General features: G+C 31.1%; 1 protein-coding gene across 4 annotated transcripts; it reads right to left on the bottom strand.

The window, feature by feature from the left end:
- Positions 1-12,501: 12,501 nt before the first annotated feature.
- Positions 12,502-16,752, bottom strand: LOC124921335 (probable serine/threonine-protein kinase PBL7). Of its 4 annotated transcripts, none has more exons than XM_047461979.1 (5): positions 16,411-16,752; positions 15,780-16,075; positions 15,486-15,675; positions 14,729-14,785; positions 12,502-12,965 (listed from the first exon to the last, which is right to left on the bottom strand). In XM_047461979.1, the coding sequence occupies exons 1-5, from the start codon at positions 16,517-16,519 to the stop codon at positions 12,826-12,828; spliced, it is 792 nt and encodes a 263-aa protein (XP_047317935.1). In that variant the 5' UTR covers positions 16,520-16,752; the 3' UTR covers positions 12,502-12,825. The 4 variants fall into 4 exon arrangements, with proteins under 4 accessions (XP_047317935.1, XP_047317934.1, XP_047317936.1 ...); XM_047461980.1 differs by having other exon boundaries at positions 12,920-12,965; positions 15,479-15,675; XM_047461978.1 differs by lacking the exon at positions 14,729-14,785 and having other exon boundaries at positions 12,915-12,965; positions 15,479-15,675.
- Between the last annotated feature and the right edge of the window lie 732 nt (positions 16,753-17,484).

The following is a 17,484-nucleotide window of genomic DNA, read 5'->3' as shown; positions in this document are numbered from 1 at the left end:
CAAGGCGGTCACCGAACAGGTGGCGGAGCTAATAGAAGCTAAGTTGGCTACCGACAAGGCACTTGAGGAAGCAAATGCTCTCGCGGCTCAGAAGCTCCAAGATGCCCTAGACGAGCAGACCCGGATTCAAAAGGAAACGGTAGCGGCGGATGCGAACATAGCCGGACATATGCAAAATCTAGAAAATAGTGCATCGGCCATAGCAGCATCCATAGCGGCTCAACAAGCCAAAGATGCTAACCGGCTAAGGGCTCAACAAGAAACGTATAACAAGTTCGCCAAGGCTCACAAGAAGTCCAAGGCGGTTGCTTCCCCTTCCGTTCCGGTTACACGAAAAAGAAAAGTTGCTTCGAGAAGGGCGGAAATCACCGAACTATTGAACAGAGTCACTAACACGTTTGTTGACCCTTCACCCAACCCGGTTTTCAATCCGATGATGATTTCGAGGAAGAGCTCGAGGCACAACTCACAAAACAGCGGTGTTTGAATGCGGTTCCAATCAGATCGATCGGTCAACCGTTCTCCCCTCACACCGGCACCTCGGGCGGTCAAGGACCCTCTTCAAGGCCGGCTCAAGCGGTCAAGAGAAAAACAACAGATGAATTGCTGGAACACTTCCTACCGCCTAGAGCAAAGAAATAGGAGTCTTATTTCCTTTTATTTACTTACGACTATTTCGGTTATATATATATATATAGTATTTTTGTCTTAGTATATTTCTTACTTATATAAAGTGATTTTTGGAAACCGGCCTACATTTGCACTCTTACATAATTTTGAATATTTTAAATAAAATAATCAAAAAGGGAGAAATTGATAAGATAAAATATAAAAAAATTTCAAAATTTTTCTCAAAATTTTCCAAAATTTTTCTCAAAATTTTCCAAAATTTTTCGAAAAATTCTCCCAAGTTAGTTTCCAAAAATCCGGCCAAATAAACTCTTACAAACAAATCCGGCCTACATTTGCATTCTTACATGATTTTGAATATTTTAAATAAAATAATCAAAAAGGGAGAAATTGTTAGATAAAATTAGATCGGTTAAACAAAACTTAACAAAAACAAATCTCTTGTGCAGGAATAGGCAAAGAATTCAACCGGTCAAATTACTCAACCGGTTAAGAAACTCAACCGGTCAAGCAATCAAACCGACCAAAAACCTGACCGAACAAGAAAGACAAGATCGGTCAAATCAGAAGGCCAGAATCATTGAACAGTCGGTCAATCAGAAGCTATGGAAAAACCGGAAGTCATCCGGTTAACATAAACAACCGACCAGGACAAATAGATACTTCGGGTATCTATTGAGAATGATACCGAAGGAACAGACTTAGTATTGCCATATTCATACAAGTCTGAGGACAGTTTGCAGGCTGCAGAAGACCGTCCTACAAGATCTTTCCACTCCATGATAAATCAGAAAGGCAATCTTCCAGGTACAGGAAACTTTCTAACCGACAGTTGCCATATTGAGTAAAAGACAAACCTAGACGGTTTGACCTACACACTGAAAGACTAGACCGCCAGGTCTGAAGACTAGACCGCCAGGTCTGAATCACTAAACCTCTGCTCAACCAATCAGATTCAAGGAAATGAAATGTGACCGTTGACACATTTCACCTATAAAAGAAGGAGCTGAAGAGGAATAAATGCGGTTACAAGTTCGGAATTTTCTACAGCCTAAGTCAAAAATTGTGTTCTATCTCTAGAAAGCTTAAGCGCTTATTTGAAGTGTATTTACAATTTTGGTTAAAATTGTACGGGTGTTATCGAGCATGAAATAAGTCTCGATCGGATTGTGTTTGTATTCCTTAGTGAATATCCTTCTCGCGGTTTCGAGAGGAAGGGGTGACGTAGGAGTTTTATCTCCGAACATCCATAAAAACCTGTCTTGTTATTTACTTTCCGCCTGCTTTACTTTCTAACCGATCTGCACTAACCTACTAATACCGCTTCAACCGACTCAACATCACCTAAACCGAATTACTAAGCTCCAAAACCGACCTAGCAATCTCCAAATCTGTCCTATTCAAATCCGGTTCTGCCTATCTCGTGTGTGTGCTGCTTCAACTTGAAACAAATCACTTCCACGCTTGAACTCAGTTCATGAAACCCCGGTATTAATCTTTAACCGGATTAATCACCACCTTTGAGTGAGACGCGCAAACCGGCCAACTCCGATCCCCCAGCCGCGACCTAGATCCTAACATTCGGTATATAATCTTTATATCTATGTTGGTAATTCTTCTTTCAAACTTATATTTTTGTTTTCTTTTGTTTTAACACATTATATATATATAGTTGTTTAATTAATAAAAAAATAATGTAGAAAATTTAGACTATGTATCCAAATTCTAATTTAAGTTATAATTTATTTTTATCAAATTAAGCAAAGCCTTTGTATATTATGTTTTATTATAAAATTGGAACCATATTAACTTATAAAAAATTATTAATATATTTGTAAATTTAAAGTTATGGGAACTGAATTATAATTTATACCAATGAAAAGAAAAAAATAAGAATATGATCTCATTAGAAAGAAATCATTCATATCTCTTTGGCCGCCGTCTAATTTTGTACTTAGGTTCTCTCTCTCATTCCTAAGGAAACTCTCATTTTTTATCTAGAAATTCTCTCCCCGAATTCATTTCTGATTCGTTCTTCTTTTTTCATTGATCATAGTTCGATCAGAAAGACGATTAAGACTTTGGTGATAAAGTTCTGATCCGATGAAAGTTGAGATTTATGTGCGACCTTTCAATCCAAATGAGTTTTCAAAGCGGATAGAGAATCAAAATCATCATGAGAGGATTCATATACAATGTAAATATAAGTGATACAGTTTATGTGTATGATGATTTATATTGTAGTGTAAGGAATGCTACAACATTTCAATCAAACACAATTCAGGTATATTATCTATCTTTATTAATTGTATAAGATGAACTATAGAATCAGCTTCTATAATGAGTTTGGTTGTAGATTTTCTCGTGAAATGACCTTATGTTCATCTTCAGTTTTTTAATTTGATCTCTTGTTATTACAAATTTAATTATCTTAACCCAAATTTATTTTATTTATTTCCTATGTACTAACTAGTATTTTTTGTTTGAGTGCAATAAATGATCTAGGTAAGCTTCTAAGAGATATTGAGGTTGAGGCCGAGTTTGAATAAATTTGAGGACGAGTTTGGGAAAGAGAATATCGGGGACGAGTTTGGAGAAGAGAAGATTGAGGCCGGGTGGAAAAAAATGAAGCAATATTGAAGCTGAGTTTGAAGATAAATGTAATGTCAATGAACAGAGATGAGTGAGATATAAATAGTTCAATAAATAAGATTAGAAGCTTCAAAAATAAACTTGGATAGGATATTTTTATCAAATTGTTTTGAAATGATTAAGAAGGTGTAATATGTAACATATTAATGAAATTAAATTAAATGAGTTAATGTTGATGCAAAATGTGTTGTTAGATGTTTAATGTAATGTGTGAGCTTAATTTGAATGAATGATTTTGAATTTATTCAAATTTATTTGAGTTTTAAAAGAAGTTTATAATTTTTTTTTGATTAAGTTGTATTAAGTTTATTAAGCTTACTAATACTTGAAACTAAATGCTATTAAATTAATATATTTTTTTACTCATTATTTCAAACCAAAATGAATAATTAGTGGGAAGATTTTAAGTATTTTGGGATCAAAGTTTTCTTTAAAGTAAAAGGTGAAGACAATAAACATTACTCAATGGAAAAAATCAACCATAATAATGTCATTAAATAATAGGAATAACTAGTAACTTTAGTTTTAGGGAATTAAAATGACAAATAAAAAAATTGGAGTTTCTTCTTAAGCCAAAGACTATTATCATATATGAAAAATTCTTCCTAAACCAAAGATTATTATAACGCATGAATCTGTGTGGTATGAATATTTTTAATAGGTTCTACCTTAGGTCAGTGGAAAATTAAGAACCAAATTTTAATGGTCAAAATTTATCAAGTATAATTATTTTTTACTATACAACATTTATATTAAAAGTATAATTAATAGTGATAATAATAAAGATACAAAATCATGCCGATACTAATAAAATATTTATTCTTTTACAATTCAACTACTACTAAACGTAAAAACAAATGTAGACAATTGAGTTCTTCGGGTGTTCATTTATTGAAAATGTTGTAAAATTTATTCATTTACAATTATGGTAAAAATCTCCTTCTCGACGTATACCACCCAATTGTCGTTCATTCACTCATCTCCCATTCTATTACATAAATCGGTTTAATAATTTTCATCGTAGAAAATACTATTTCAACAGAAACAGTCGTAACATGTAAAACCATCCAAACTCAATCAACTGATATATCAATGTAAAAACTCTATATATCCCAGTTTCTACCATCTTCATAGCAAGACTTCCCAAATCTATAATCATGATCTCTTATGCATTAAGAATCATCTAGTTTTCTGGGTTATATTATATTACTTCATTAAAGAAAATATTTATATACATTACATTATCCACCTTTGAAACAACACAAGGTGTAAACAAAGCTTATTATTCCATTCCTATTTTACTCTAAGTCGTAGATTATATATATATATATATTATTTTTTTATTCTAAGCCTTTGATCACCTTAAATAAAGTACACAGTCATTTTAGATTTTCCCACTTATTTCTCTATAGTAAACACTGCCTTTTTTTAACAAAAGCACAAGTGCTAGTTGTAGTGGTGGAGAAGACTATAGAAAACAGGCCAAACTTTGACTTGTATTATTAAATTTTTTTAAGTGGTTTCATTAATATTCCACGACTAGTTCCATAGGAGAACGATGGGGAATTCTCTATCTCCTCTTCATCGTCTGGTTATTTTTAAGTGGTTCTCTTAATATTCCACGACTACACACATAGGGGCACGATGGAGAATTCATTTTCTCCTCTTCATTGTCCGGTAGTTAACTGTCTCCGGCGACGGCGTTGACGGGTTAAAACTCTGAATCTTATTATCCCGTCGCCCATGGCTACTTTGTTTGCACGAATCATCGGAGATTGCTTCTGTTGGGAAATGTTCCTTTACCAACAATCTGTTATTTGAAAATCTAGATCAGAAACAATCTTTGTAGTGTGTTGAGATGTCTTGAATTGATGATGCAAGGAAAGAGATTATTGAACAAAAGGAAAGTATATATTTTTTTGTGTAAGTTTAATTTAAGGAAATAAGATTAACATAAAAGGAAATGTGATATTTTATTATGGTAATATATAACTTGGAAAGTATTGTGATAATATTTTGGAGATTATTTGCAAAATATTAATATTGACCTAGTTGAAGCTTATTTAAAGGTGCAGTTGGGCACTTTAGAAAGCTAAAGTTTTTGCCTTGAAAGCATCGTTTTCGTCCCAGTAATGTATTTGTTGGGGTTTTGGGGTTTTGGGGTTCGAGTGTTATATAAACTCGTGTCATGACCTTAGTCTGTGCTGTTGTAATCCTTGTTTTAATCTCCTAATAAGATTCTTTCTTTTTGATTTTATTAGATTTATTGATATATTTATGTGGATGGAGCATAGAAGGAATTACATTTTTTGATGTAACTAAGTCCGAAACAAAGTTATCCCTCCCAAAATTTTCACATGTAGGTGTTTGTTAATCCCATAATATTTTTTATATTCTAAGAGCAGTGGTGGACCTACTAAGGTGGCCTTAAAGCCTGGGCCTCCCCCAACCTTAGAATTATTATTTTTTTAATATAATAATTGGGCATCCTATCACTGATCTCTCATCTCTGTTCCCTCGTCTCTTTTCTTCTCTACTCTAATTCCTATCCATCTGATCCCTCACTCTCATTAATCTACATTCCTTCAATCATCCAGGCTCCAGCGGACAACAACGAAGACCGTGAAGACTGATTTGCGTAATCGAATGGGAGATGAATGGACGAATGATAGTTTAGTTGTATATGTTGAGAAATATATTTTCTAAAAATTGAAAATGAGCAAATATTACAATATTTTCAACAAATGGAATATCGTAGAATAAATTTGTCTTCTTTTGCACCGACTCATGGACAAGAATAATTTAGTGATTGTGCTTGTTAGTATTTTTATGTAATTACCGAGTAAAATTTTAATTAGAAGATACATTTATTTGATCGCCAAAGAAATGCTACGTTACTATGTATTTTGCCCCGAGAAAATATTTTTGAGTCCATCACTCTCTAAGAGTGTTTTTCATATTATTTTAGATTAAATTTAAAGAAGTTCTATATAAAATCCTCATATCTATATTGATAATTCTTCTTTCATACTTTTTTTTATCTTTTGTTTTAACATATTATATATATATATATATATATATATATATATATATATATATATATATATATATATATATATATATAAAGTTGCTTAATTAATAAAAAATTATGTAAAAAATTAAATTGTGTATCCAAATTCTAATTTAAGTTGTAATTTATTTTCATCTAATTAAGCAAAGCCTTAGTATATTATGTTTTATTATAAAATTGGAACCATATTAACTTATTAAAAAATTAATAATATATTTTAAATTTAAAGTTATTTGGGGATTGAATTATAATTTATACCTATGAAAAGAATAAAATAAGAACATGATCTCTTTGGCTGCCGTCTAAAGGAAACCTAATTTTGTATTTAGGTTCTCTCTCATTCCTAAGAAAACTGTTCGTTCTTTTTTCATTGATCATAGTTCGATCACAAAGACGAATAAGACTTTGGTGATAGATTTATGATCCGATGAAAGTTGAGATTTATGTGCGACCTTTCAATCCAAATGAGTTTTCAAAACGGATAGAGAATCGGAATCATGGGAGGATTCATATACAATGTAAATATAAGTGATACAGTTTATGTGTATGATGATTTATATAGAAGTGTTAGAAATGCTGCAAAATTTCAATCAAACACAATTCAGGTATATTATCCATCTTTATTGTTTGTATAAGATGAACTCTAGAATCAACTTCTAAAATGAGTTTGGTTGTAGATTTTCTCGTGAAATGGCCTTATGTTCATCTTCAGTTTTTTAATTTGATCTCTTGTTATTACAAATTTATTTATCTTAACCCAAATTTATTTTATTTATTTCCTAGGTACTCACTAGTATTTTTGTGTTTGGGTGCTATAAATGATCTAGGTAAGATTCTAGGAGAACTCGAGGCCAAGTCTGAATAAATTTGAAGACGAGTTTGGGAAAGAGAAGATCGGGGACGAGTTTGGTGAAGAGAAGATTGAGGCCGAGTGGAAAAAATGAAGCAATATCAAAGCTGTGAAGCTGAGTTTGAAGATAAATGTAATGTCAATGAACGAAGATGAGTGAGATATAAATAGTTCAATAAATAAGATTAGTAGCTTAAAAAATAATCTTGGATAGGATATTTTTATCTAATTGTTTTGAAATGATTAAGAAGGTGTAATATGTAACATATTAATGAAATTAAATTAAATGAGTTGATATTGATCCAAAATGTGTTGTTAGATGTTTAATGTAATGTGTGAGCTTAATTTGAATAAATGGTTGCGAATTTGTTCAAATATATTTGAGTTTTAAAAGAAGTTTATAATTTTTTAGAATAAGTTGTATTAAGTTTATTAAGATTACTAATACTTGAAGCTACATGCTATTAAATTAATATTTTTTTACTCATTATTTCAAACCAAAATGACAAATTAGTGGGAAGGTTTTAAGTATTTCTGGGATCAAAGTTTTCTTTAAAGTAAAAGGTGAAGATAATAAACATTACTCAACGGAACAAATCAACCATAATAATATCATTAAATAATTGGAATAACTCTAATAACTTTAGTTTTAAGGAATTAAAATGACAAAGAAAAAGATTGGAGTTTCTTCTTAAGCAAAAGACTATTATCATATATATGATAATATATGAAATTTTCTTCCTAACCAAAGACTATTATAAAGCATGAATTAGTGTGGTATGAATATTTTTAATAGGTTCTACCATAGGTCAGTGGTGAATAAGGAACCAAATTTTAATGGTCAAAATTTATCAAGTATAATTATTTTTTACTATACAATACTTATATTAAAAGTATAATTAACCGTGATAATAATAAAGATACAAAATCACGCCAATACTAATAAAATATTTATTCTTTTACAATTCAACTACTACTAGACGTACAAACAAATGGAGACAATTGAGTTTTTCGGGTGTTCATTTATTGAAAATGTTGTAAAATTTATTCATTTTCAGTTATGGTAAAAATATCATTCTCGACGTATACTACCAAATTGCCGTTCATTCACTCATCGCCCATTCTATTACATAAATCAGTCTTAATAATTTTCTTAATAGAAAATACTATTTCAACAGAAACAGTCGTAACGGGTAAAACCAATCCTAACTCAATCAACCGATATACCAATGTAAAAACTCTATATTTCCTAGTTTCAACCATTTTCATAGCAATACTTCCCAAATCTCTAATCATGATCTCTTATGCATTAAGAATCATCGAGTTTTCTGGGTTATATTATATTAATTCATTAAAGAAAATATTTATATACATTACATTATCCAAATGAAACAACACAAGGTGTAAACAAAGATTATTATTCCATTCTTATTTTACCCTAAGACTTAGACCATATATATATATATATATATTATATTTTTATTCTCATTTGATTGCCTTAAATAAAGTACACAGTCATTTTACATTTTGCCACTTACTTCTCTATAGTAAACACTGGCTTTTTTTTTTATAGTAAAAGCACAAGTAAAATAGGCCAAACTTTGACTTGTATTATTAATTTTTTTTAATTGGTTTGATTAATATTCCACGACTAGTCTCATAGGGGCACGAGGATGAATTCTCTTCCTCCTCTTCACCGTCGGTTATTTTTAAGTGTTTCTCTTAATATTCCACAACTAGTCCATAGGGGCACGATGGGGAATTCTCTTTCTCCTCTTCATTGTCCGGTATTTAACCGTCGGTGGCGACAGCGTTAATGGGCTAAAACTCTGAATCTTATTATCCCGTCGCGCATGGCTACTGCGGTTGTGCGAGTCATCGGAGATTGCTTCTGTTGGGAAATGTTCCTTTACCAACAATCACTCATTAGAAAATCCAGATCAGAAACAATCTTTATGATGTGGTGAGATGTCTTGAATTGATGTTGCAAGGAAAGAGAATATTGAATAAAAGGAAAGTATATATTTTTGGTGTGTAAATTCGATTTAAAGAAATAAGATTAATACAAAAGGAAATGTGATCTTTTGTTATGGTAATATATAACTAGGAAAGCATTGTGATAATATTTAGGAGTTTATTTGCCAAAATATTATTGTTGACCTAGTTGAAGCTTATTTAAAAGTTCAGTCGGACACTTTAAAAAGCTGATGTTTTTGCCTTGAGAGCATCGTTTCTGTCCCAGTAATGTATTTGTTGGGGTTTTGGGAAACCAAGTGTTATATAAACTCTCGTGTCATAACCTTATTATGTGCTTTTGTAATCCTTGTTTAAATCTCCTAATAAGATTCTCTCTTTTAGATTTTATTAGATTTAGTGATATATTTATGTGGATGGAGCATAGAAGGAATTACATTTTTTTATGTAAATAAGTCCGAAATAAAGTTATCCCTCCCAAAATTTTTACATGTAAATGTTTGTTAATCCCATAATATTTTTTTTTATATTCTAAGAGCAGTGGTGGACCTACTAGGGTGGCCTTAAGACCTAGGCCTCCCCAACCTTAGAATTTTTTTTTTAATATAATAATTGGGCTCCACCTTTTCCTTTCGGCCGTATGGTCTATCTCTGATCTCTCCTTCTCTCTATTTCCTCATTTCTTTTCTTCTCTACTCTAATTCCTATCCATCTGATCTCTCATTCTTTCTAATCTCTATTCCTTAATTCCTCCAGGCTCCAGCAGACAACAATGAAGACCGTGAAGATAGATTTGCGTAATCGAATGGGAGATGAATGGATGAATGATAGTTTAGATGTATATGTTGAGTAAGATATTTTCACAACAATTGAAAATGAGCAATATTTCAATATTTTCAACAAATGGAATCTCGTAGAATAAATTTGTCTTCTTTTGTACTGACTCATGGACAAAAATAATGTAGTAATTGTGTTTGTTAATATTTTTATGTAATTATCGAGTAAAATTTTAATTAGAAAATACAATTATTTGATTGCCAAAAAATTGCAACGTAACTATGTATTTGGCCCGAGAAAACATTTCTAGGTCTGCTACTGTCTAAAAATATTTTTCATAATATTTTAGATTAAATTTGAAGAAGTTCGGTATATAATCTTTAAATCTATGTTGGTAATTCTTCTTTCAAACTTTTATTTTTTGTTTTCTTTTGTTTAGTTGTTTAATTAATAAAAAATCATGTAGAAAATTTAGACTATGTATCCAAGTTCTAATTTAAGTTGTAATTTATTTTTATCTAATTAAGCAAAGCCTTTATATATTATGTTTTATTATAAAATTGGAACCATATTAACTTATTAAAAAATTATTAATATATTTGTAAATTTAAAGTTATTTGGGAACTGAATTATAATTTATACCAACGAAAAGAATAAAATAAGAACATGATCTCATTAGAAAGAAATCATTCATGGCCGTCTAAAGGAAACCTAATTTTGTACTTAGGTTCTCTCTCATTTCTAAAGAAACTCTCTTTTCTATCTAGATTTTCTCTCCCCGAATTCATTTCTGATTCGTTCTTCTTTTTTCATTGATAATAGTTCGATCACAAAGATGATTGAGATTTTGGTGATAGAGTTCTGATCCGATGAAAGTTGAGATTTATGTGCGACCTTTCAATCCAAATGAGTTTTCAAAGCGGATAGAGAATTAGAATCATGGGAGGATTCATATACAATGTAAATATAAGTTATACAATTTATGTGTATGATGATTTATATAGAAGTGTTAGGAATGCTGCAACATTTCAATCAAACACAATTCAGGTATATTATCTATCTTTATTATTGGTATAAGATGAACTCTAGAATGAGTTAGGTTGTAGATTTTCTCGTGAAATGGGCTTATGTTCATCTTCAGTTTTTTAATTTGATCTCTTGTTATTAAAAATTTATTTATCTTAACCCAAATTTATTTTATTTATTTCCTAGGTACTAATTAGTATTTTTGTGTTTGGGTGCTATAAATCATCTAGGTAAGCTTCTAGGAGATCTCGGCTCCGAGTTTGAATAAGATTGAGGAAGAGTTTGGAAAAGAGAAGATCGGGGACGAGTTTGGAGAAGAGAAGATTGGGGATGAGTTTGGAGAAGAGAAGATTGAAGCCGAGTGAAAAAAAAACAATATCAAAGCTGGGAAGCTGAGTTTGAAGATAAATGTAATGTCAATGAGCGGAGATGAGTGAGATATAAATAGTTCAATAAATAAGATTAGAAGTTTAAAAAATAATCTTGGATAGAATATTTTTATCTAAATGTTTTGAAATGATTAAGAAGGGGTAAGATGTAACATATTAATTAAATTAGATTAAATGAGTTGATGTTGATCCAAAATGTGTTGTTAGATGTTTAATGTAATGTAAGAGCATAATTTGAATGAATGATTGTGAATTTGTTTAAATTTATTTGAGTTTTAAATGCAGTTTATAATTTTTTAGATTAAGTTGTATTAAGTTTATTAAGCTTACTAATACTTGAAACTACATGCTATTAAATTAATTTTTTTTTTACTCATTATTTCAAACCAAAATGACAAATTAGTGGGAAGATTTTAAGTATTTTGGAATCAAAGTTTTCTTTAAAGTAAAAGGTGAAATGGAAAAAAAATCAACCATAATAATGTCATTAAATAATAGAAATAACTCGAATTAGTGTGGTATGGAAAGTTTTAATAAGTTTACCTAGGGTCAGTGGCGAAACAAGAACCAAATTTTAATGGTCAAAAATTATCAAGTATATATATTTTTTACTATACAACACTTATATTAAAAGTATAATTAATAGTGATAGTAATAAAGATACAAAATTATACCGATACTAATAAAATATTTATTCTTTTATAATTCAACTATTACTAGACATACAAACAAATGTAGACAATTGAGTTTTTCAGGTGTTCATTTATTGAAAATGTTGTAAATTTATTCATTTTCAATTATGGTAAAAATCTCATTCTCGACGTATACTACTAAATTGCCGTTCATTCACTCATCGCCCATTCTATTAAATAAATCAGTCTTAATAATTTTCATCGTAGAAAATACTATTTCTACAGACACAGTCGTAACAGATAAAATCTGTTAGATAAAATTGATCGGTTAAATAAAAAGCTTAACTTAATAAACTTATTGTGCAGGAACGGTCAGGATTTTCAACCGGTCAAGTAATCAAAACCGGCTAAAAGAAACAGATAAACAAACTAAAGATATCCGATTGAACAAAACAACCTGAACGGCAAAGATCTCAAACCGGCCAGAAGAGACAAAATCCAGAACCGAAAGTTGTCCGGTTGAATTGAACAACCGGCTAACCTGTCAAGTTGGAATGAAGTATTCAATCCAAATCCAAAGAACAAATCCAACGATAAGACTACTTAAAGAAAGAAGTCAAAGATATCAAATAAAGAACAATTTACAAATTAGTGCAAACAGACATTTTGAGTATATACAGAAGATAACATCAAAGGATCAGACTGTGACATTAATACTTTGTTACAAGTCTGATGATATGCTGCAGGCTGCAGAAGATTGCCTGAAGAAACAGTTACCATTTTGGTACAAGTCAAAGGAGCAATCTCCCAGGTGCAGGTAACTGTCTAACCGACAGTTGCATAATCAAGCAAAGACAAATCAGAGTCGGTCTGCTCCATGCCTCGAAAGCCTAAACCGCATTTAATGCTATGCTGAACCTCTGAAGCTATCCATTGAAGAAATGTGACCGTTGGCATATTTTCACCTATAAAAGGAGAAGCTGAGGAAGCTGAAAACAACAAGTGTGAAAAACAAGTCTTTGAACAACAAGTGAACAAGAGCTAAGAAAGAGCAAGTTACAAAGTGTTTATCTCTCTAAGATTCAAAGCTTGAGTGTGTTTGTGTTACAATTTCTGTGAGATTTGTAAAAGTGCTTATCGAGTAGTCAATAAGACTCGATCGTGTATTGTGTTTGTGTATTCCTTAGTGAATATCCTTCTCGTGGTTTGAGAAGAAGGGGTGACGTAGGAGTTTTATCTCCGAACATCCATAAAAACCTGTCTTGTGCTTTACTTTCTGCCGGTTCAATTTTCTAACCGACTCATATATTTCTAACCGACCTCCACTATTACAACCGCCTCATTAATCTCTAACCTACATTCTCCAAACCGCATCTCTATTCATCCTGTGTGTGTTGCTTCAACATGAAACAAACCACTTCCGCACTTGAACTCGGTTCAAGGGTTTGTGACAGTTTGCGTAGTATTAAAACCGGTGTTAATTCTTAACCGGATTAACGCCAACCGTTGAGTGTTGTTAGAAAGTACTATCCGGCTGGACCCCGGTCCACCATCCCCGATCTAGATCCTAACAATTGGTATCAGAGCAGTCTGTTTCAATACTCAAACAACACGAAGCAAGCAAGAATGACTTTCGGCGAGAAATCTCCGATTCTAGAAGGGGACGATTTCGCTAACTGGAAAATATGCATGCACTTGCACCTGATCACTATGGATGATGAGATGACATTTATTCTGTCTGAAGGACCGATCAAGATTGAGAAAGACAGAAAGGAATGGACAACCGAATATAAAAGGAGAAATAATCTGGATAATCATTGCAGGAATCACATCTTCAAGTCTTTAGACAGAAACACTTTCAGTAAAGTCAGAGAATGTAAAACTGCAAAGGAGGCATGAAAAACCGTGATTCAACTTCACGAAGGAAATGAAAGAACCAATGAAAATAAGATAATGGTGGCCACTCAGAAGTTTGAAAACATCAAGATGAGGCCAGGTGAAACTATGAAGGAGTTTAGTGATCGTTTTACAAATGTGGTAAATGAGCTGTCGGTTCTTGGAAAGAAGTATGATAACAAGGAAACAATAATCAAAGTTTTAAGATCTCTTCCTAGTGCATGGGACATAAAGACTATGGTGATAAGGGAATCAAACTATTTAGACAAGATGAAGTTACATGATGTGTTTGAAGATCTAAAGACATATGGATTTGAAATGAAATCCATGATTGAAAATGAAGCATCATCATCAACCGCTACCAAGGCACTAGTTACATCAATAGTACCAGCAACCACTGCACCGATCAAATCAGTAGAACAATTTTCTGAGGATGCAATGGCCATGCTTGCAAAGAAATTCAGCAGATTTATGAAGAAAAGTCAAACGACAAACAATTATAACTACAACTACGGTGATAAATCTAACGTTAGGTGTTATAACTGTGATGGTTTGGGACATTACAGGTGGGAATGCAGAAAGCCACGAAGGGACGACCGGAAACCGAATGATCAGAACCAACGAAACAACTACTCACAAACTGGTGCCCATGACTCTAGTTAATACATGTGAGTCATCACCTTCGGGCCCAAATTTTGCAAGGCCAAAGTCGGAAAGTTTCGGGATGAAATCGTTATCCAATAATATGTTAGAAGATTTTAAGTCCTTGTATATAACAGGATAACAGGAGGATCTGCTACATTATTTAAGTAATCCAATCCATAAGTTGCACCTAATGCTATCTTCATTCTAGTGTTCCAATCTAATGGCTCCATTCCAGGTTCTAGTTCTGCAAAATAAAAGGTTAAATTCACCATTATACTAATATTTGATAAACATGGGAATATTGAAAAGAGATTATAAACAAGAAAGTTCATATTTTCAATCAACTTTTGAAGAAAATCAAGTAATTTAAACGAAAATGCCCATATCAAAACATCTGGTTACAAAATTTTAGATAAAAAAAATATGTGAATCAGATTATGTTTAAAAGCTAAAATTAGTTAGAGATAGATTAAAAAATGTATTTGTTGTTTCTCATTTGGATCCGACTGCATAAACAAAATGGATCTGAATTTGGATTCAAATGAGAAACTACAAATAAATTTTTGAATGAGTGTCAATAAGTTCTTGTTTTCAAATGTGATCTAGTATGAATTCACATGGGGCTTCATTTGAAAATACTTTTTAATTTGTTTTTGTATCTGAATTACATAAACATAAATAAATTTCTGAATTTTGGTCTTACTAAGTTTAGTTTTCATTGGGTGCAATATCTGTCATATTCCTGTCAATTATAACTATAACCCTTTCCAAAAAATGGAGAATAAATAATTTTAGAGAATCATAAAGCATTTTCAACCTATATCAAGAGATCCATGTTGGCAGTTAATAAAGGATTAAGCTATTAGAAGAAAATTTCAAAAACACAAAAAAAATTATAAAGGTGGTTGGGTGCACAATTGACATGAGCACAACTGACATGTTACCGTGAAGATGCATTTCTAATGAACCCAAGGGCATGAACTCATAAACAAGTAGCCGTTGATTTCCTTCAACATAGTAACCAATCATGTGGACAAGATTAGGATGTCGTAAAAGAGAGAGCATAAGAACCTCTACAAGGAACTCTTTGTCCCCTTGAAAACTTGTCTCATATAGTCTTTTAACAGCAACACACTGCCACCCACACAAAAAAATGGCTGATTTATTAATGTTAGAAGGAAGACAGACAAGCTAATGAGAAGAAAAAAAACATTCAGTTTTAGATAATCAAAAGTTACCTGACCTGTACCTTCAATCTTCCCTTTGTAAACCATGCCAAAACCTCCTTGACCAATCAAGATCCTAAAATCATTTGTTGTCTTTGCTAGCTCCCTATATCTGAATGTAATGGATTGATTACTACTAGAATCGAGAGGATCAATCGAAAGTGATGGTTCGGGTCTTGACTCTTCCTCTGTGTTTAATTGATCTGCATTCGATCTATGACCAGATTCAAGAGGATCAATCAAAAGTGATTGATGACTAGATTCAAGAGTATCAATCAAAAGTGATGGTTCTATTGTGTTTGGTTTATCTGCATTCAAGAACATAGACCAAATATGAAGAATAAATAAGAACTGTTAAATGGACTGATCAAAAGTTATACTGTCAATTTTCATGAAAACACAAACCCTTTAACTCCTTGAGTTTTAAAGCAAAATCCAAACTAGCTCTGGATGCTTATTGTGTTTTATTAAAGAAACCCATCAGTTATAATCCAAAGCAGACAAGGTATATACAGCTTGTATGCCCTAAGAAAACTGTTCAATTAAACGGCATGATCTTGTGTTTTCATTAAAAAAATCAAAACAAATCAGATTCAATCTTTCAGCTAAATAAATAAATTGAAAAAAATGGTGGACAACTAACCAGATGAGAATTCAGACAGGTTAAGAACTGTGGATGAATTGAATTCTGGTTTTTCTTCTCTCTTCAATTGGACTGACTTCTTCCTGTCAAAGCATGGACAATAACCCATTATTCTTGTATATGCTATCTCTCTAATTCTTTCCTATATATTTTAGGACGAGAAACCAATGTTAGAGATGGTATGATATACAAAAATTGTGATTTCTTCTTCTTGGGTTTGACGGATATGAGAAATAAGGATAGAGAAAGGATATGTAAATCTTAATGATGGGTTAGGTCAGAAACCTCAAAAACAATGGGATTTACAATTTATCTCTTTTGCCGCCTTATGTGGGGTTCACAATTCACCACATCTATCTCACTCAATAAATATCTGGATTTCAATTTTATAAAATTAATTAAATAACAAATATTATTTTAGAAACTACCAATTATAATTATGAGCCTATATATTTAATGAGAAGTAATTTAATTAAGTCATTTTTTATTTTTTTTAACTTTTAGTTATTTTATTGTTTAATTATTGGTTATTTTAATTATTTGATATTTAAAATTAAATTTAAAGAAAATATATATTGTATTTTATATTTATTATTAAATAATAATTTTATAAATAAAGTAATATGTATAAAAAAATGAAAGCTATCAAAATTTTCAAAAGAAATTATAAAATGGGTTCAATTTAATTACTTATTTGATTTAAGTTGTTTAATTTTGTGCAAAAGAAATTTTTAGTTAGTTTTGTTTAAAAATATTATGTAATACATATTATTTTAGTATCATATTGAATATATTGTTAAAAATAATTAAAAATTTATTATCTTATTTAATATTATATTATACAAATAAATTATATATATATATATATATATATATATATATATATTATATTAATTCCTAATTAGAATTTGGTATATGAACCGACACAAATGATGTTGTCAAGATGGCACAACTTGTGATGTCATGTCGTGTGCCGTTAAGTGTTGTCATAATTGTGCAAAAACAGTGACTTAAAATTAATAATAATTAATTAAAGTAGTTTATTATTTAATAATTTAATCTAGTCCATGTATA

This window comes from Impatiens glandulifera, chromosome 1 (assembly GCF_907164915.1).
Source record: "Impatiens glandulifera chromosome 1, dImpGla2.1, whole genome shotgun sequence".
Lineage (NCBI taxonomy): Eukaryota > Viridiplantae > Streptophyta > Magnoliopsida > Ericales > Balsaminaceae > Impatiens > Impatiens glandulifera.
This window is presented reverse-complemented; position numbering and strand designations above follow the sequence as displayed.

Excerpts from the sequence above, each read along its gene's own strand:
- LOC124921335 (XM_047461979.1), bottom strand. The coding sequence starts at position 16,519 with ATGGGTTATTGTCCATGCTTTGACAGGAAGAAGTCAGTCCAATTGAAG. Across the intron at positions 16,076-16,410 it reads CCTGTCTGAATTCTCATCTG|ATAAACCAAACACAATAGAA; the intron begins GTTAGTTGTCCA and ends TCTTGAATGCAG. Across the intron at positions 15,676-15,779 it reads AGATTGAAGGTACAGGTCAG|TGTGTTGCTGTTAAAAGACT; the intron begins GTAACTTTTGAT and ends TGTGGGTGGCAG.